The following is a 20,384-nucleotide window of genomic DNA, read 5'->3' on the forward strand; positions in this document are numbered from 1 at the left end:
ATATATACACATATGCTTTTATTGTTTCATATGTTCTACTTATTCATTTTATGCTACTTTAAGGTCCTACTACTGTAATGTCTCAGGGCATGAAGAATATAATAGAAGCCATGAAAGCACATAATGTTGAATTGGTGTCTGTATGCCTATCAGGTATTGTAATGTTGTAAAAACAAAGATATTAAATACCTGTCAAAACTATTAATTATTATAAGGCTTATTTTTTATTGCACTAAAACTTTCTATCTTTACTCTTGCTATACTTTAAATATAGCTATTTCTCATTTTAAATAGGAATGTACACTAGTTCAATCACAAAAACCAGATCAAATATAGAAATATATTGTGTAATTAATATAATTTAATTATATTGTATAATAATTTTGCTAATGAAGAAAACATCCTTTTGACACTTCTGGCACATTTAGAACTTCTTGCTATTAGGGACTTCTCTAAATATTTGATTTTATTGTATATGCAATACTTTTTTCTAATATTCATTGCTCAAATTTTCAGCATTTTTATTCCTCAAATTTGAAGCAGTGCCTGCTATATTTAGAAGTGTAACTGAAGATCATCAGCGCATGTTTGATCTGATCAAATCGAGCGATTTAAAATGGGTAGCGATATTGCCACCGCACATTGCAGGTATACCTATATAATGAGAGCTGAAACATATGATAATCTTGAGAAATCTTGAGATATTGTTTTTCTCTTCAGAGACATCAAAGTCCAAGTACACTGTCACATTCGATTCTTCACCTGGACGAGTAATCTCCAAATATGACCTGGGTGCATTTCTTGTCGAATGTCTTGAGAATCCTGATTATTACCAAAAGATCTGTGGCATTGCGACTGTGTCATGATAGAGAAATGATAGGGATGTAAAAATAATAAGATGCATGTATTTTTTTCTAGTGGAAAAATAAATATATATATATATTTATGTAAATCGTTATCACGTTTGATAAGTTATGCAACTGGTTCGAATTATGTTGGATAGAAAAGACCATGTTCTGTCGCATCGTGTTCTGTCGCTAGAATATAACGAACACAGAAGGAATATTTACAATACAGAAGTAATCTAGGCGAGAGAAATGGCGCTAAAAAACAATGAATCTGCTTCTCGAAACTTCATATATAAATTAGAATTAAATGTAAAGTTAGAAAAATAAATCTAGCACTGTCTGGCACTGTACTTTGCAGCTTATAATAAGAACAGAAGCTTTATTCTCGAAAAATATCACATACGATAATACTATAGTATACATTGTGTATATTATAGATTTTCATATATAAATTCAAGAATATAGGCCTAAAATTTGAAGTATCTAATACTTCGAGCTGAAAAGACAAATGCATGTTTATTCGCGAATGATTTCGAACGAATGATTTCATGTTTCAAAAAATTATTTACACGATATATTAGGTGTGGGAAAAAGTTCGCGGCGTTTTTTCCGTTAGATAGCATTAAAAAAAGGCCATGAACTTTTTCCCACACCTAATATTTACATGACTAATGAATATGATTTCCTAAATAGAAGGATTCAAGTTCTTTGTTAAGTTGCAATGTGCTAAATTGTCTATTTTCTCATTTTGTTCTATTTAAATCAAATTGAATTCTTTTTTCTGTATCTATTAAGTATCTAATTTTAATTGTGAAAACTCTCGTTTTAAGTGTGAGTGGAGCATACTCTGAAATTAATATAATGCCAGTATCATAATTTCTTAACCATGTGTGTTTTTTGAGACAGCATTCGCATGTCGAAAAACTTTGACAATTGAAACGCCGGCATCGGAGGTGGCGGAGGTGGCAGTGGTAATTGTCCGGCGGACTGACCATTTCGCTCCTTGAATTTGGTCCTACCGAGGGGTGGACTGGCAGTTATGATGTCATTAATGCCGTACGCTTTAAATGGATCACACACCTTGTATCCATTCTTATAGTAAAATACTTCCTGACCATCCGTCTTTAGGTAGATGTTCTTCAGGCCTCTTTTTGTGACATATTCCTCCACGCCACGCAACAGTCTAGATCCTAATCCTTTAGATCTACATCGATAATCGATTACAACTGAAATATTGCAGATATGTAGTATTATTATGATTTATCTTTTTTGATTTACCTTTATTAACATATGTTTTAAATTATTCTATTTGTTAATTCTATTGATGTATGTGCATTAAAACAAATTACTACCATTTCTGCTTACCAGACTCTATGAAACAGCTAATTTTCGATCTAGCCACTAGAGATATTTTGCAGTGTCCGAGAACCTTATTTTCGCCATTAATTAGAACTAGACACGTGGGAAAATCGTCACAAGACACACTTAGAGATTTCATTCTGCAATATAACGATATGAAAATCAGTTATATTTTGTCGATGTATCTTCATTATTTTCCTAGGTAATCTTTAAAAACCAAGGAGAAAAATAACACACCGTGCAGTTTCACTTCGAGGCCATTCAGAATTAAGCAACTTACAACAGTCTTTAATCAAATCAGGCCGATGGTGAAGAGGTATCACTACGTACTTAACGTCGCTTTCCGTCATACCTTGCCTGCAAAATTAGATATTGTTAGATATTTGAAAGTCGGATCAATTAGATTGTTGAATTTGTAAAAAATATTGAAAAATGTCTTTAAATATATATTGCTATTTATATATAAAATTATATATAAAATGGAATAAAAATTACACTATTTATTTAGTAATATATATACACTATATATTTCTAGTTGTAATAGTATATTACAATTACTGTGTAATAATGTATACTTTAAGTATTATTTTTTCATATATATAAATATTCTAAATTTCTTTACATTCAAGTGTAAATCTTATTCAAACTTTATTTCATTTAATTATTAGTATGATCATGTTTTCTACTTCTAGTTTTCTATTATTATATAGAAATAAGTATCTCTTTTTTTTAGATTATTGCTATTGCTTTTATTAATTGCTATTGTGTGCAAAATCTCAAACTTTTAATCTAGTATATATTTACTACTTGATTCTCCTCAATTACATCTCATTTGACACATATATAAAATATATCCACCTGTCATCTAAAAATACACTGTAATACAAAAATGAACACGAGCTTGCATTGAAATGACAGCTTATAATTCTACAAACATAGTGTATATCTCTTCCATTTTTTTTAATTCATGCTGCATCTAAATCTGATATATATATATATATATATATCTTGTGATATATGTGTGATATATATGTCTTTCATATATCTATAAATATATCTTAGATATGGATGCAGCTGCGAATACACGTGTACAATTACAATTGTGAGTATTATTACAGACCACTATAGTGAAAAGAAAGTCTATCAAACAATCCTGCTCTATTGACTGCTCTGACAGGTGACTATAAATCGGAGCACAAATCGATGAATGGAAAGAAGGAAGCAGAATGGCGAGGAAAATATTCTTACCGTATTTCTCAATGGAGATGAAGACAGAGAACTCGTTTCCGCGCGCTCGGACGCGAAGCTCGCTGGTGACGATCGGTGCAGTGTCTCATCTCAAGTTTTTCGCTCTTGGAACGATATTTCGGGATTTTATCCCCACCGCGTTATGCTGCATAACGCGGTGGCATCCATAACGAGGCGCGCCGCCGCGCCTCTCTGTTTTCGTTTTCTTAAGTTTCCCGGAATTCTTACATTTCGTCACATTTCGCTTTTCCTCCTGGACCAACGTATGTCTCGTGGCCGTCTAAGTATTTTGGCATTTAAAGAGAATACGGGAAGGTTGCAAATACTAAATAATTCCTGACATATGCACTAAACTTTGGATCTCCGCTCTTACAATTAGTGAGTTCTTTTAAATGGATTGTTTTAGAATTGTATATTGTCTCATATGATATTTTCTGTCCATAGTATTCGATTAATTTATTGTATTACAGAAGGAATGTGAATTATAGCTGCTTCGAGGGTACTTAGGATTTTCTCCAAGAATAAAAGAAAGTTCTTTAACAAAATATACTGTTTCATCAAAAAGATAAAATGGAATAAAATTACACTTCCTGATTAATTCCGTTAATAAGTCGGAAATATAAAAGTTCTATTTGTTAATATTAAATATATATTCTGTAACGTTCTGGATATAATAGAAAATAAGACAGAGACAAAATGCCAGATTTAAGACTTTTCAATTGAGAAGTTCCACTCACGTGGCGACCTACGAAAGATCACGAGAGACTTGGAGAGACTTGCCCGTGACCGAGTCTATTATTGTTCGCTCCGACGAGGAAAAAAAAGGAAGATGACCCTTTTCTTTCAGTTCCGTCCCACATTTCCTCTCGTAACCTCTATTCTATTTGCGGATTCGTGATCCGCATTCTCATGCACGTGAGGCACCGCACGTGACAGTAAGCCTGTTCTTTTTGACTGAACTTTTGCACTTCAGTTCATCTTTCTTCTTTTTCTCTTTAGCAGGAAAGAAGAGGAAGAAAGAAATGGTGCAAAAGTTCAGCCAAAAAGAACAAGTCTAGTATTGCATGCTCGATCTGACAGGAAACTGTATTACTGACATGTGATCAGAGTATCATGAAACTTTATCTCTAGGATGGAAAGTGAAAAGTGAAAATTTTTCACTAGGAAAAAAGTTTCATGATTGATTCCTTGTAACAAAACTATAGTATTGCAAAAATTCCTTATTAAATTCCATTGATATTACCGACAAATTTTGATTAGTTAGTTCCATTTTATTTTGTTGATTGTGCCACAGCAAGAGGGCGTGCAAATTCTAAACTCCCCACGCCCCAAATATACATGAGTTTATAGCCTCGTGCATCATGCCTTTGTCCTCTGACAGTAGATTTGACGTGTCGTATAACGGGATGTCGAATGGTGAATATTTATTCGAAACGCTCAAGTTAATAATTGCTGCAATATAATTCAGTAGATCGTACATCTGGCTGTCCACTATTGTTTATACATATTATTTTACTCCAAATGCAGCAACGTATTTTAACTTTACTTGTCAAGTAAATAATAACGAAGTAAAATATGAGAAGCGGTACCCAAGACACCGCTTGTAAATTGAAAAATGCGACCTCGAAAACGAACGAAAAGGAAGAGAGTGGGACGTATGTATAATTATAATTTTGAATTATGGTTATTTTGATTGTATATACTTTTTATTGCATCTTATATGTCATGATTTTGTTGCTTTTCGATGAAATTTATTTTTTCTTATTACAGTATATAAAAGTTAAAATGCTAGAGATTTTTTTTTCATCTTATCTTCGACAAAAGTATTCCTATAAATTATGTTTTATATTTCTGTTTTTTTTCTATAAAAAATTCTTTACTAGTTTACTAATAATTACAGAATGTAATAATTATTGCAAAAAAAAAAGAAAATATTATTCTTTAATGTGATAAATTAGCATGAAATAGGTAAGATATTGCAACACAATTGTAAGTTGGTTTTATGTTTTTTTGGTTTATAGGGATTGGTGGCTCCTATTTGGAGGTATAACTGTACTTACCTTAATCACTAGATTTTATAAAGTTACAGAACCTCAACATGTATGGTAAGAAAAATTGAAGAATTTTTATTAAAAAATATCTCTTATCTAAGCTTTTTTTTTTAAAGAGAAAGTTCTTAGAAACTTCTATCTTTCAGTTGGGACGAAACACATTTCGGCAAAATGGGCAGTTGGTACATAAATAGGACATTTTTCTTTGATGTACATCCACCTTTAGGAAAGGTAGGTTTTTCAAAGAAAATTCTATCTGTATTTTCTATGCAAAAAATTCAACTATCACATGAGACTAAAAATATTTTATATTCTATTTTGAGATGCTCATTGCTTTGTCGGGATATATGACAGGCTATGATGGGACATTTGCTTTTGAAAAACCAGGAGATAAATTCGAAAATGTCAATTACATTGGCATGAGAATTGTAAGTTGAGTAAGCTTTTTTTCAATTAAAATAAAACAAGATCTATCGAAGAATTTAGAAAACTTATCGAAAGCATTAAGTTGTAAAGATTTAATCAGAAACTTTTCTGTCTTAGTTCTGTACAATTCTGGGTGCATCTACTGTCCCTCTATCATACCTTATTGTATGGGATCTTACCAAGTCCATTCGCGCATCTGCACTTGCTGCCTTTTTCATCTTATGTGGTAAATTATAACGTTCTTATGATATAGATAATCTTGAATTTTGTCAAATTAACAAAATGATTTATTTTTCTTTGTAGATGTAGGTTTGTTGACGTTGAATCAGTATATTCTGCTGGATCCCATATTGTTATGTTTTATGATGTGTGCGACATGGGGCATGGCACGTGTAGCATCATTCCAAGATCAATCGTTCACAAGATCCTGGTGGTTGTGGTTATCATTCACCGGAGCTTCACTTGCATGTACAATCAGTGTAAAATTCGTCGGACTCTTTGTTGTTCTGCTTGTGGGTTTTTATACCATGTACGAGCTCTGGCGAGAATTGGGTGATTTGTCTAAGCCTATTGTAAGTCATTTCATGAAAATTCAATACCAAAACTTTTACTCTTATAGAAATACAGCTTAATATTACTAGTCAATTTAACTTGACTACTAGTCAATTTAATACCGACAAATAGTACTGAATTACTTATTTTGAATATTAAAAGCACTATTGCTCAGTGCTTCTAATTCAAAATAAATAATTAATTATTATATCTTCTAGTACTAAACTTGTGTGTGTTGTTATAAATGGTGCGATGCTTTGCATTTTAATTGACATGATTAATGAGCTAGTTAATAAGTTTACTTTTAATTTAATAATTAGTATGAGATTGAGAAAATGGATGAAGTTTCCAAAGAACAATTTGGATTTTGCTTTTTGCAGTCTTATGTGGGGAAACATTTGTTAGCAAGATGCTTTTGTCTCATCCTATTACCGGTTTTACTTTATATGCTATTTTTTTATATTCATCTTTCCGTTTTAAATAAAAGGTAAGAATTATTGCATCAACTTACAGAGCGTAATCTGTTACTATTAACGTCAAATATTTTTATATAAACTTTATGTTAATTTTTCCTTATTTCTCAGAATGTCCTGTATAATTTAAGTTACAATTATGTGTCCAAACTAATGTTTAATTTACAAATAAACATTATTATGCTTAGTGGAAGTGGCGATGGCTTCTACAGTTCCGAATTTCAGTCGTTATTACGTGGAAATTCGCTGTATAACGCTACAATGCCACGACAATTGGCGTATGATGCTACTATTACATTAAAAAATCATCGCACAGGTGGTGGTTACTTACATTCTCATTGGCATTTATATCCTGAAGGAGTCGGCGCCAGACAGCAACAGGTTGTTATATGTATATACGAGTACTTACATTTAATACAAAGTAGCATAAAGAAAAGAAAATATAAACAAAATGAATTTATATAGAAGATACAGATTTATAAATTTGTCAGGTATTGAAATAAATGATGTATATATCTTATTTCATCTGGAAAAGACTAGAAAATGCACATGATAGAATGATTTGAGTGGGCGACATTAAGTGAAATTAAGTTTCTAATAGTTTGATGTACGTATCTGATTACAGATCACGACCTATTCTCACAAAGACGATAACAATCTATGGCTAGTGAAGAAATTCGACACGGATGTGATATCGCCAGAACCAGAATTAGTTAAACACGGTGACCTCGTGCGTCTAGAGCACATTACGACGAGACGGAATTTACATTCGCACAAGGAGATTGCACCAATATCAAAAAAACATTATCAAGTTACCGGATACGGAGAAGTAAGGTGATTCCAACTGAATGTGGCATTGCTTTCGATTTTATCAAGCGTATTTCCTGTTTGCCTCTTAGAACGGTACCGGCGATGCTAACGACGTTTGGAAAATATTGATAACGAATGGAAAGGATGGCGACGTAGTTGAGACAGTGACAAGTAAATTAAAGTTCGTGCATTATCTTCATCATTGTGTGTTAACATGTAGCGGCAAAACGTTACCGAAATGGTTAGTAGCGATAAAAATTACATTAAATTTAAATCTTTCGCGTAGAACAAAATTTTCTATTGTACAATCAACTTTTAATTTATCTAGGGGGTATAGCCAGCAAGAGGTTTCTTGTAATCCTAACATGAGAGATAAAAATGGATTATGGAACATCGAGGACAATCAATACGCCAAATGTAAGCGAGTGACACAAGCCATTGAGTTTATCATTAATAATTAAAGCGATGTATAACACTGTACTGTTTTTTATTAGTACCAAATGTCAGTTTCCGCGTGTATGCGCCAGGATTCCTTGATAGATTTCTGGAGTCGCATGCCGTGATGTTGCAAGGCAATTCGGATCTAAAAGTGAAGGAAGGAGAGGTGTCCTCACGACCATGGCAGTGGCCTATAAATTATAGAGTAAATTAATTTATACACTATACAATCGTCGTAATTTTGAAGAAGCAAATCCTGAAAAAAACCTCTACTTTTTCTTTGTAGGGGCAATTCTTTTCCGGGAATAATCAAAGGATATATTTACTCGGCAATCCTATCATTTGGTGGGGGAACATAATCTTTCTTGTAATATTTATAATTCTTTATGTCCACGCTTCCGTGTGTGAGCAACGGGGCTATATCGATGATGCTATCATGTTCAAACAGCAGAGCAAAATAACGCATGCCGGCAAGTGGCTTTTCCTCGGGTGGTTCTTGCATTATGCACCTTTTTGGGCGATGACCAGAGTACTGTACTTTCACCATTATTTCCCGGCGTTACTGTACAGCTCCATGCTGACCGGGATTACATTGAATCACGTCATTGAGAGCTTCCTGCTGCTGTTACCCAGCAAAGTGGGAAATACGTTTTATCATGTCATATTAGGAATTATAATTTCCGGTACTGTTTACAGGTAAAGGTTGCCTTTCATTCAATTCTAATCTCACAATGAAATAATTTGTACATATTTTTAAAAATTAAAGTTCTTTTGGATTTTTATTAAAAAATGATATCGAGAGATTAAGACTTAATCAAATTTTATATTTTTAATTTAAATTACAGCTTTTATCTGTTCTCGCCGTTGGCTTATGGGATGGACGGTCCATCTGCTATGGATCCCGACAGCTCGATGCATTCTTTAAGATGGATGGAATCTTGGGAATTTTAAAATCTGACTTAATCAACGCAACGCAAAGTATTTTATACATATACTTGTTTTACTGTGCAATTAATGACAGAGTATATTTTATACTATTTTATACTGTTTGTGTATACACAACTAACATTGTGTGTATATAAGAATATTAACTTAAATTGTTGACAATGACTGAGATGTTGAAAATGCTCATCTTATTTATATTATTTATATTTTCTACAAATTGTATGTAGTTTTTATAATGTTTTATATTTTTTACAATCCGTTCGTATAATATTGTATTAAAATAGTTTGATAGTAAAACGATGTTGAATATTTCACTCATGTTATCATTCCGTCGAAAATGGATTCCTTTGCAATTTTTTCCAAGAATATATTTGCGAAGAACAATACGACATATCCCTCTAAAATAAAACTATGCTCTATGTATTCGTTTTTTGATATTACAATCGAGTACATTGTCTTGTGATGTTTTGTACGTGCCCAGCATGCTCTTAGCGATAATATCACTGTGCCGCAATATATCATCCATTTATATCGTAATATATTGCAACGATAATATAACTCTGTATACAGAACGTGTATATAGGCACATTTGCTGTGAGATAAGCTTCCACCATGTCCACTTTCGGTCACATATTGGCCATTGTTTGCCATGAACATACTACATGCGCTATCTCCAACTGTCTTTGTGAAACTCCGTTTTAATAATTATGTCAATGTAGATTAACTTTAATTTTAGTTTATTTATTATCTTTTTTATTTAGTTTATTTATTTATTTTTTATTTTGTTCTACTTTTTAGAAAAAAATAATAAATTAATTAAATCGAAATTATTATAAATCTACATTGGTAGAAATGGACATAAGACGATCATCATAATTCGTCAAAATCTAACCGGATGTCAGTCATTAAATGATTACATAAAATTATAGAATTATCGTGGAGAGGGTCAAAAGAAGTGACCATATACATTGAAATGACACATCAGAGAGAAAGCGTATGTGTGTACACTTATACGTTTTTATCGATGACGAAAACGTGTGGGTAGCCGACAAGCAATGCTGTGTTTTTTACTTCAGTAAAGTATAAGCTTTCGCTGAAGAAAGATAGTTTCAAGATCAAGAGAATTTCCACGGAAAAGCTCGAGTGCTGAAATGAGTATAATTTGAAAGCTTAGAAAAAAATCCACAAAAGTGCATCATAAGCTTGAAAACTTCGATGAGTAGCTTTGAAGGTTTCTCCTTCGAAGAATTTTTCCTGTACAGGATTATATTCAGAACCTCCTGGAATACTCAGGTATCACTTTATTTTTGTTAAACATTCGGCGAACAACCAGAATAAAATAATGTATAATACTTTGAATTCTTGACTTCCCAGGTTTGAGTTTGGTAGCTGCGCACGCCAAAAGGCTCGTCAAATTTAAAGGCTCGCGCTTAAAAGCAGTATCGCACGAGCTTATCGCGCGCGCGCGAGCTTTTGCTATCACTATTAAAGAGTGAACGCAGGCGTACCGCATCGCCCTTTGCGGTATCGCCGCCGTCACCGCTTCCACCACCTCCAATGACGATACTGAGGGACAGGGCGAGACGCGCTTTCGGATATTCGGTCAGTGCGCGCTTCCCCGCGCCGGCGGCCCGTCGCAAGACAGTCGTCTGGACGTGGTCGGTGTCCAGCATCGCGGTGGATCAGCGGATGCTGCAATCAGCGGCGCGTCGGCGGCCGCTCGTGCCCGACATATTGCGGGCTCGCGAAAATAGGTAGGGATAACAAAATCGCTCGCGAAATTATCAGTAACTTCGCCGCGCGGAGAGATACGATTTGCTCCGTTTAAATAGAGCGATTGTGATCGCTCGTGTGCGTAAGCACTTGTTGCTGGAATCGCGGTTGGACCTCATCCAGGTGAAGAGCTTTCACTGTCAGACACGGTACTCCTCTCCTCGCGAACCTCGTGAGCGTCGCGACGACAACTTGTGCAAGGCGTCGCGTCGACGCATCGACAGCGTATCGTGCACGAGGCGAGTGAAGCGAAAAAAACGCGATTATCTTGAACATTGTGTATATAATGCGCACAATTGTTATTGCTAAGATATTATAAAAGAAATTGTGCCTATAATATTCTTGCGTCAGCAAACGCGGAACGCGTTTATATATATTTTTTTTAAATAAATCTAAATACACTTCGTGAAAAGGTAAGTTTATAGATTTAATCTTAACAGCTTGCGCTATATTCTAATCGCTAGATTCGATCTCGTTTTAACGATCATAAATTAGAACACGATAAAATACATTAGAAACAAAATAATATTGATTATTTTATTGTAAAAGAAAAATCAATATGAAAAAAATAACTCTTTAATAAGTTTTTATTTCATAGTTTTGAATAATATAAAGAATTAAATTTTATAGAGAGAAAAATTTCATCAGTTTTTTAAATGCATTTTCTTCGAATAACCAATTATTCTAAATTGGAAATTTAATCTCGTTTATTTTACGTTTACTTTTACGCTTAATTATTGATTATAAGAAAGTACAACAAGAAATACATATATATATATGATACTCTTGCTAATAAAGTATAAGTCTTCACTTTATAATTGTACGACTTTCATTTTATTTTATAATAAAAAATGCAGAAAATAGAAAAAGCTTAAAATTTTCAAAATTTTAATTTATCATTATTCAATAACATCAAAGATTATTTTCAACAGAGTTCAAAATTCTGTCAGTTTCTTCCAATTTTTTATTCAATTTCTCATATTATTTTAATTTCAGTCTTTTTTTAAATTTGAATTCTTGTATTATTTAAATTCTCTCTTCAAACAGATAATAGAATAACAATTGAACAATTCGCTTCAATCGCTATTCAAAAACGTTTTACTCGAATGTATCTTCGATCTTTTAACATTGCTCTCTATGGAAGTATAATTATAGATTACTTATTGTTAGTTATGTCACTTATTGTCAAACGACAATAAGTGAATATACGGATAAATAAGTGGAATATCGATAATCGATTTCGTTTTTTACGATATTGATTATCAATTGTCGATGTTTTATTCAATAGCTTCGACTGGTGGAGCCTGAATAGTTTGGATTAATTAATCCATGATATGCACAGCTGTCATTTAGCGACTCTCAGTACAGCTCCGCAATTGTCGATTCATCGACATATCTTATCGAGCGATTATGAGTCACGTAATATGATCAAAAGAAAAGTCTAGCTTTCAAAGTCTAGCTTTTATTCTTTTTAGCTAAATTTCTTGTACGATTTATCTTTCTCCTTTTTTCTTTATTAGAAAAAAGGAGAAAGATAAATCTGTTCACCTCTGAACATTACGCGCATTTTACATTACATCAAAATTTAATTTGAGACTTTTATATATACAGCTGATTAAAAAGCCTTTAAATATTTTGTTAATTTTTTATATTGCATATATAGTGCTAATTAAATTACTTTATACTATGAATAATTGCTGATTGTAAATAATTGTTAGTGATGAGCAACAAAAAGCTTCTGTTTCCCCTTGATTTTCTATGGAAATTTATCAACTCTGAATTTTTGCGAATTTAAATTAAATCTGCAATTCTCGTAATCCCGCGATTAATTTTCCGCCACATAACTCATGGTAATTAAATCACAGGGTTTCCGTGTTACACGGAAGGATTCATAATGTGGGATCTCAAGAATATAAAATAATCTCGGAAAACAAAGGATTAAAAGAAATCATTTGCGACGCTCAACATTAACATCATTCACGCGTTTCTTCGATGATAAGCATGCGGACAGCTTGTTGCTTCTTGCACTGTCGACCGCAGGAAGTGTGAATTAACAATGGAATCTGACCTACTTGGCGGTGCATACCATATATAAATCTACTGCTCCTTCAATCTCTTAAATGAGTTATATAAAATTCATCCGTCAGATGCAAGAAGGCAGTTGGATCACTTCCGAACGCAAAGAAACGTGAAACTCCATTTAAGGTTGAATGAATCTCGTGAAGATCACATGTCTTTTTCACAGAGATTTATTGAAATCATCCCTCATGCGATGTGGAGCAAAAATACTTTTATTTATAAGCAGGAATGCGGGAAAATATTTTCTATCTATAGTTATTGATTGAAAGCTCAACATCAGAAGGATGTAAATGGAAACGGAATTGTCATAAATCAGAGCTATCGAAGCCTTAAAATGGCTTGAAATATTAAACAATTAGGAAAAAATATTTATATGATAAGAGACATTTCAACTTCAATAGAGTTTTAAAAAATTAGGATTGCTTAATTAAAAATTTTTGCAAAAACTGATTGTTCATATTTTTTATTTACTTATTAAATCGTAGAATAATTAATCGTAATTACTAATCATAGGTAATTAATCGTAGAATTTTTGAAGTGATAGTAAAAAAATAATGAAATAATTAATAAGCCAAGCGCGGATATTGACGTGCAATGTCGATTTATTAAAAAGACACTTACATAATTAACAGATTAAAAATAGCACGTTTTGACCGAGAATTTTTTATTCTCCTTACTGTTGTTAACAATAAAACAATTTAACATATAAAACAATTCTAATATTTTTCGTCACAAATTAAAATAATTATACATAGTCAATCTGAAAACATGTTAAAAAATTTTTCTTGTATCGCAACGAAATGTCAACACAAGTCCATTGGATGGTTACAAACAGTGATCAGTTGGCAGAGATTACTGCGAATATCAGTTAATAATAATCTATTAATAATAATCTGTGGTACAATTTTGACGCGATTATTAATAAAATTATGTGTTTGAAATAAAAACAAAGGGAAGGACCAAAAATTTGGTTAAAACGTTTGCTATTCTTAATTTGTTAATTATGTAAATGTTCTTTTATTATTAAATCGATATTGTACATCAATGTCCGCATGGACTCTTTTTGGCTTATTAATTATTTCATTATTAAATTCATTATTAAATTCTCAGAATCAATGTACTTTTCAAGAAAATAAATTTTGTTTTTCTCCTGAAAAATACATTTTACCGTGATACGTCTTATGTAAAATGAGATTTTCGCCGAAAAACTTTCGGATTCTTATTATTACAAGAATAAGTGAATTTTACTTAAAATTGGAATCCTTTATAGCTAACAGTGATGCAATTGCTACAATCGTATGGTGAAAACTAATGTTAGAATAAAAATTGAACAAGGAGAGTCTGTCTGCAGTTGAAGATAGTTTCTATTAGATTCTCGAATTTCCTGATTCTCGCCGTTTATCGATTGTGAAATGAAATTATTGCGCGTTCACGAAATGTACCTATCGTCAGTACCTATCAATTATTTGATACAAATAAAAATTCGACAACATATTATTTCTTTTTTATATAAAGCATGTTTTGCATGAAAATTAAATGCGAAAAAATCCACTTAATACTACTAACATTTTTTTGTACAACGTTAATTCAATTGTAAAAAAAATATATAAACATACAGGATGTACCTTAAAAAGTTCCCACTAATCATATAACGCTATTCCTGATAAAAAACTGTTATTATATAAGTTATCGTAATTAAGGTAGTTTTTAACAAATTAAAGACAAGAATGTAAAATAGGAGTTGTCGCGGTAATTGATACACAAATAATAATAAAATATACTTTAATAATTGAGTTAATTCTATCGAAGATGGTTTTTATTTTAAATCATACAAAAAAGGAAATGAGAAAATTTGATCTTTGACCGTGCAATGCATTTTGCATTTCTTCTCTCTCGCAGCGACTTTTCAAATCGGACGGACACCTTCCTTATGTAGCAAGACATCAGAATATGCGAGAAAGCGCTTTAGCCGTGCTACTGGCATGGACACTTGCAGCCCAGCAGGGGCTATGCGGCAAGTTGGAGAAGATCGCCCAACAACCAAGCAATGTCTTGGTAGATTATTACGCATATCGTCACATCTCGATCATCCACTTCAATGTGCCCGAACGTACCGTCGCAGTTGCCTTCAAGTACGTATTTAACCGAGAAAGACTCGATAGGATCTTTTTCGAAATTAAGGTAGCGATTGTGTAATTTTTTCTTATATATTAAAAGTAAAATATAAAAATTTTTATTATTGATTTTTATTAATAAAGAAATTTTTCATTTTTTGCGTTTCTTAGAAAAAAAACTTACCCTTCTTGTATTTATGCGTGCAATTCGAGGATATATCACACGCAGTTGAGATTTTGCTGAAGTATCTAAAAATTTAGTTAGATGCAGATCTAAATAATTTTGTTGGACCAAAATAATTATGTAATATTCCAACTGGTTTGTAGAATATCAAAATTTTTTGCAATGTTGCTTAAGATTCCTACATAATTATTTTAATGGTCCAAATAAATTATTTTTAGATCTATATCTACACGAAAAGAATTTTCTCTTAAAATTTACCCTGAAAATATGGTAGTAGAAAATATAGTATTAAACTCTAAAAAAATTCTCTCCATGATAGGTAAATTTTTAAAATTTTAGTAAATTCTTTTCGTGCAGCAGCAGAATTTTATTTTTCCTCACTATTTGTCTACAAATGTTATTTAGCCTCATTAGTTCTCTTTAATTTTGGAATGGAAGCAATCTTAAAAATTTATATCTCTAAATTGTTTTTATACATATATTCTACTATACATCTTACACATATATTTTAATGAGATCATTTAAGGTATCTTATACATCTTATTTTTTTTCCCTTGACTTGCTTTTCATTGAAGTAAAATGTTCTGTTATCTACGTTTTCTTAAATATCTTTTATGAAGATATTTTGTTGTGCTTCAGATTTACAGCAAAAGAAGAAAAAACTGGCGGGATAGGTAGATGTACACCGCTCAACATTTCGTTGTATTTAAAATCCGCCAGTTTGCCATTTGTCTGTCCCGATGGATCGAAAGTGGCTGCAAAGCTGATAGAGAAGAAGAAACGTCGGCGACAGTACAGTCTAGAAATGCAGAGTGACGGCGAGCAATATACAATTAAGATAGAGGCTCCATCGGCGGGCGACTGGTATGCGATCGCTTTTCGATCCTGGACCGATCCTGAAGACGGAAAGATCAAACAGCAAGGTAGAGAAAAACGCAATTTATTACATTTTCTTTAATAAATAAAAAATTAAGAATAAAATAAAATTATATTATCTAATTGCTTAGTATTTTATTTTAATAAACATTCGCATTTTGTCCGATAATTTTTTAATAACAATAATGTTTTTGAAATAGTAGGAATATTTCTTAAAAATATTTTCTTGAAAGCGATATCGTTTTTTGATATGTATAAGTAAAAGTGACTCCTACTTTTAATTTAAGTTGTAGTTTAATTCTTTAATTTACATTTTATTTTACACAAATTTCGTTCAAATTCAGATTTTTAGACAACATTATTGCCGATTCCTCACTTTTTTATTATGCATCTCTTTTTTCATTTTTCCTTCTTACTGTATAATTTCTTTTCTTTTATATCATTGCACATAAATATATATAAAGTTATTATTATTATTATTATTATTATTTTTGCAAAACTTAAAGAAATGGAGCCGGATTTTGTCAGTCTCTTTAAGATAACGAGAAACTGCTTCGCAGGTCTCAGTGTGTCCTGTGAGACCGTAATGGACGCTGAAATGTTCGTGGAGATGCCAGCTACGACATCATTAGTAGATTCTGAGATTGAATATAAGGTGCAGTTGGACGAAACTTCCGACACAGCGATAGTACAGTATCTTGTACCGGACGTCGGTCTCGAGGAACTGAGCCTGTCCTTGAAGTCGTCTTGCGGCGAAGATTGCAACATAGTCGTCTATGTCACGGCGGAGGATAATCTCGCTGATGGCCTGCTCAACTCCACGGCAATGTCGCTATCCTTCAAGCCCTACGTAGACAACTTCCACTTTGTGACCCTTCGTCTATTGTCAGGAAATGCGTCGAATGTGACGATGCAACTGCCAATGAATCACCAAACAGATATCGGAGTCGATCAGGTGACGCCGGTGGTGCTGTCGCGAAAATCCTTTCCTGAATTTTTCCTCTTCGACTACGAACACCTGCTTGGCAACGACACAAAGCCCCAACCCTTTAACGTAACCGCCGAGACTCTCTCCGTCCTTAGTTTCGAGATCGGTCGGGTGTACGATGTCGGCGGCACGGTCACTCTCGGCTTCAAGCTGATCGACGTGGAGGAGAAGTACAAAAAGAACATTGTTCTCGTGGCCTGTGTTTCCTTAGGTCAGTTCTTGTGTCTTAAAGTTCCTCTAATTTCTTTTAGGATTAAAATAGAAAATTCGATACTTCCTTCAACGAGTATAGTTTGAAGATAAACATCAGTCACGTTTATGTAATATATCTCATTTTGCAACAAATATCTTTGTTTTTAATATATAATATAATAATATAAAAAAGTAGAGCATGCACAGTTTATATAAAATTAAGATTTATTAAGATTAATTTTTAGGGTCTCTTCACACATCATTTCATCCTCCACGTTCCTTTGAAATTCTTTAGGGTACTACACGAATATCACTTCTGGCGGTAGTTGTGTCCGCGCGCGGAGTCTCACGACGGCGGATATGTACGTGAATGCGACTGAACCAGCTTATGTGCACGTGCCCTTCCCCGAGGCAGGCACCTGGTACGTTAGCCTTCGCGTCTTCTGCCCCGAGGAGGAAAAAGAAGGAGCGGAGGAAAAAACGTTCAACGGTGCCAATATCAACATCAGCACCAACTCCTGTTCCTGCAGCCGCACCTGTTTGCAAGACGACATTGTATGTGAAACGTGCGATTGTCTGCCGCGCTGTCCTGTTGTCCGGGTGGAGAGCATCGTATCATCATCGCCGTGCATCGAGGGTCGTTGCGGACATCGTGGCAAGTGCATGCACTACATGAGCGGCGGCTTTGTCTTCTCGGCGTGCTACTGCACAGGCGGCTATCGCGGCTTCGATTGTGCGGACAACATGTATGTTCTCAGCACCAGCGGAATACTTCTGCAACTGCTCGCCCTCACCTTCAGTAATTTTGCTTTCCTTGGCTCGATCTACGTTGCTGTAAAACGCGAATACTTTACCGAAGCAGTCGCCTACGTGGCGGTTATGTTCTTCTCCACGTTCTACCACGCATGCGAGGCCGGCGAGGAGATCTACAGTGTGTGCATTATGCGATTAAGCGTGCTACAATTCTGCGATTTCTTTAATGCGTTGCTTGCTATCTGGGTGACCTTAGTAGCGATTGCATCATTTGGGCCAAGATTAACCGCTTTCTGTCAAGTGGCTGGTGCGATTGTACTCGCGATGGGCGCCGAGATGGACCGTACGGCACTTTGGGTGTTCCTACTGCCAGCCGTCACTGGTTCCGCCTTAATCGGGCTGTCTTGGGGGTTTAGATGCAAGAGAAAGCGCACCATCAGATATCCCTCGCGTCCATATAGGTAAGAAAGAAAAACTTTGAGGAAAAATTTAATTTTTATCGAAGAACTTAGAAATGTTGTATAATAAAAAAACTGCTTGATAAAAAAAATAAAAATTTTCTACAATAAAGATAATTAGATAATAGAACATAGAGATAAATAGAACATTGTAATTCAGTTAGCAAAATGCTAATAGTTTGTTGGCAAGTAAATTCAATTAGATCCCACTGTAGATCCATTAACAATCTCCCAGTCGACACTAACTAAAGTAACATATCTATAGATTTTATTAATGTTCTATCTACATTAAGCTCAGGTCTTGTTTATCGACAAAGTCTATTGATATACTATATCAGCAGATTTATAGTAAAAACCTAATGTAAGGATCTACGCGTGCGGAGACAGTAAATTGACAGCAGGCCAGTTTATCCTATTTCTAGCATTTGATATTATTGTTGATATTGTTAAATATTATAGACTGTGTAAAATTTGTTGCCTTTCTACCATCAGAAATTGATAGCATGTACTATGTTCAAAATCTGTCTTTGCAGTGTATTTGGGAATGTATATATAAATACATAATAAGACAACGTCGAAATAATGGAGTAAAGTCAGAAGTATTATCTTTTCATGACGCGACCAAAGTTGTATTTTTCTTTGCATTTTATATTCTTTCTTTATTGCAGCATAAGATATTTCTGTTTCTAGGACCATCTATTTCCCGGCCGGAGTTCTTCTCGTTATTCTGGGTCTTGTTTGTTACGCGTTCCTGCAAACCCGCAGGAATTATTATCTCATTCATAGTCTGTGGCATATCTGCGTGGCCATAGGGGTTATTCTACTTCTGCCAAAGCGCAAGTACATGAAGTAATGGTGAAAGTGCCGCGAATCCAGGAGAGATTTAAGAAGACCGAAGGTAGTATCGACAGTTAAGAGATGTGATAATAGGTAACCAAAGACATCAGGGAAATTATTACAAACACAGATAGATATCGTCGATGAATCGGCTTTTGTACGACAGGAAATCACAAGCATCAATCTTAATTTTAGCGACTTGCAAAGATATGTTGAAAATTATCATATATTGAAGATAGTTTAAAAAAGAAGTATTTATTTTATTAATAATAAATATTAATTTTATATCGATTTAGTTATATATATTCAACATACATTTTATTATTAGAATTATCTTAATAGATTAAAATTTATTGTTAGATCAAAACTATATCCTTCTTTTTCTCTATAAAATATATTTCTCATCTTTATCGTGCATACGTGATTCGCTTCGTAACAAAGTTCGATCGATCGAATATGACGCTCTTACGCATATATTATATATATATATATGTATATATATATATATATAAAAGATATTATTCTTCTAAAAAAGGTATCAGTAATATATAGATATATCGAAAATATTCCGAAGACGGAATTAACTCGATGAGATTTATCAATACACATTTAGCAATAAAAATGCGACAACAAAATTCAACGACAGTATTACGTCAAGTTAAGTCATCCGTGAAAGAAATTCTTGCTCATTTTAATAATTAATAAGGAAATTCCAAAGAAAGTAACATTAAGATATTTTCGTTCTTCACTAAACTCTCGATAGAAAATCCCTAGTGAAATGTAAATATTGAAATTTGAGAGTGCGCGAAAATATCGATAGAGAATATAAATTATTGCTGAAATTAACGTTGAATTTTATAAAATTGTTCCAAGAAGAATTTTCGAAATGCACTTCGACATTCCGAAAAGTCTATATTAATCGCACGAATACAAAAATGTATCGCTATACTTTATTGATTCAGTCGCGACCTGTTTGCAAG

The 20,384-nt window shown here is 33.4% G+C and overlaps 4 protein-coding genes across 4 annotated transcripts in view; 3 read left to right on the forward strand and 1 right to left on the reverse strand.

Moving 5' to 3' along the window:
* The window catches only part of LOC105624072 (flavin reductase (NADPH)), a 2,038-nt gene extending 1,172 nt beyond the window's left edge, over positions 1 to 866 (forward strand). The window contains exons 3-5 of the mRNA XM_012205432.1: positions 64 to 153; positions 517 to 648; positions 721 to 866. Coding sequence (XP_012060822.1) covers positions 64 to 153; positions 517 to 648; positions 721 to 866 — 368 coding nt within the window. The remainder of the gene's footprint in view (positions 1 to 63; positions 154 to 516; positions 649 to 720) is intronic.
* Positions 867 to 1,718: 852 nt separating this feature from the next.
* On the reverse strand, positions 1,719 to 3,544 carry LOC105624073 (N-acetyltransferase 6). Its single transcript, XM_012205433.1, is given in 5 exon segments — positions 1,719 to 2,074; positions 2,214 to 2,347; positions 2,445 to 2,559; positions 3,456 to 3,477; positions 3,479 to 3,544. Coding segments are annotated over 5 exon segments (693 nt in total).
* A 1,486-nt stretch (positions 3,545 to 5,030) lies between these two features.
* Positions 5,031 to 9,156, forward strand: LOC105624074 (protein O-mannosyl-transferase 2). The gene is made up of 14 exons (XM_012205434.1): positions 5,031 to 5,110; positions 5,477 to 5,560; positions 5,653 to 5,737; positions 5,830 to 5,934; positions 6,050 to 6,158; positions 6,236 to 6,504; positions 6,865 to 6,971; positions 7,146 to 7,338; positions 7,583 to 7,786; positions 7,857 to 8,008; positions 8,096 to 8,184; positions 8,262 to 8,410; positions 8,492 to 8,901; positions 9,051 to 9,156. The coding sequence occupies exons 1-14, from the start codon at positions 5,031 to 5,033 to the stop codon at positions 9,154 to 9,156; spliced, it is 2,142 nt and encodes a 713-aa protein (XP_012060824.1).
* A 5,796-nt stretch (positions 9,157 to 14,952) lies between these two features.
* On the forward strand, positions 14,953 to 19,420 carry LOC105624076 (transmembrane protein 8A). The gene is made up of 5 exons (XM_012205435.1): positions 14,953 to 15,134; positions 15,940 to 16,223; positions 16,737 to 17,375; positions 17,652 to 18,570; positions 19,258 to 19,420. The coding sequence occupies exons 1-5, from the start codon at positions 14,953 to 14,955 to the stop codon at positions 19,418 to 19,420; spliced, it is 2,187 nt and encodes a 728-aa protein (XP_012060825.1).
* The last annotated feature ends 964 nt before the right edge of the window (positions 19,421 to 20,384 follow it).

This window comes from Atta cephalotes, assembly GCF_000143395.1.
Source record: "Atta cephalotes unplaced genomic scaffold scaffold00072, whole genome shotgun sequence".
Classification (NCBI taxonomy): Eukaryota; Metazoa; Arthropoda; class Insecta; order Hymenoptera; family Formicidae; genus Atta; species Atta cephalotes.

Coding starts and splice junctions, on each gene's coding strand:
- LOC105624074 (XM_012205434.1), top strand. CDS start 5,031: ATGAGAAGCGGTACCCAAGACACCGCTTGTAAATTGAAAAATGCGACC. Junction 7,339..7,582: donor TCGGCGCCAGACAGCAACAG/GTTGTTATATGT, acceptor ATCTGATTACAG/ATCACGACCTATTCTCACAA. Junction 8,902..9,050: donor ATTTCCGGTACTGTTTACAG/GTAAAGGTTGCC, acceptor TTTAAATTACAG/CTTTTATCTGTTCTCGCCGT.
- LOC105624076 (XM_012205435.1), top strand. CDS start 14,953: ATGCGAGAAAGCGCTTTAGCCGTGCTACTGGCATGGACACTTGCAGCC. Junction 15,135..15,939: donor ACCGTCGCAGTTGCCTTCAA/GTACGTATTTAA, acceptor GTTGTGCTTCAG/ATTTACAGCAAAAGAAGAAA. Junction 16,224..16,736: donor CGGAAAGATCAAACAGCAAG/GTAGAGAAAAAC, acceptor ACTGCTTCGCAG/GTCTCAGTGTGTCCTGTGAG.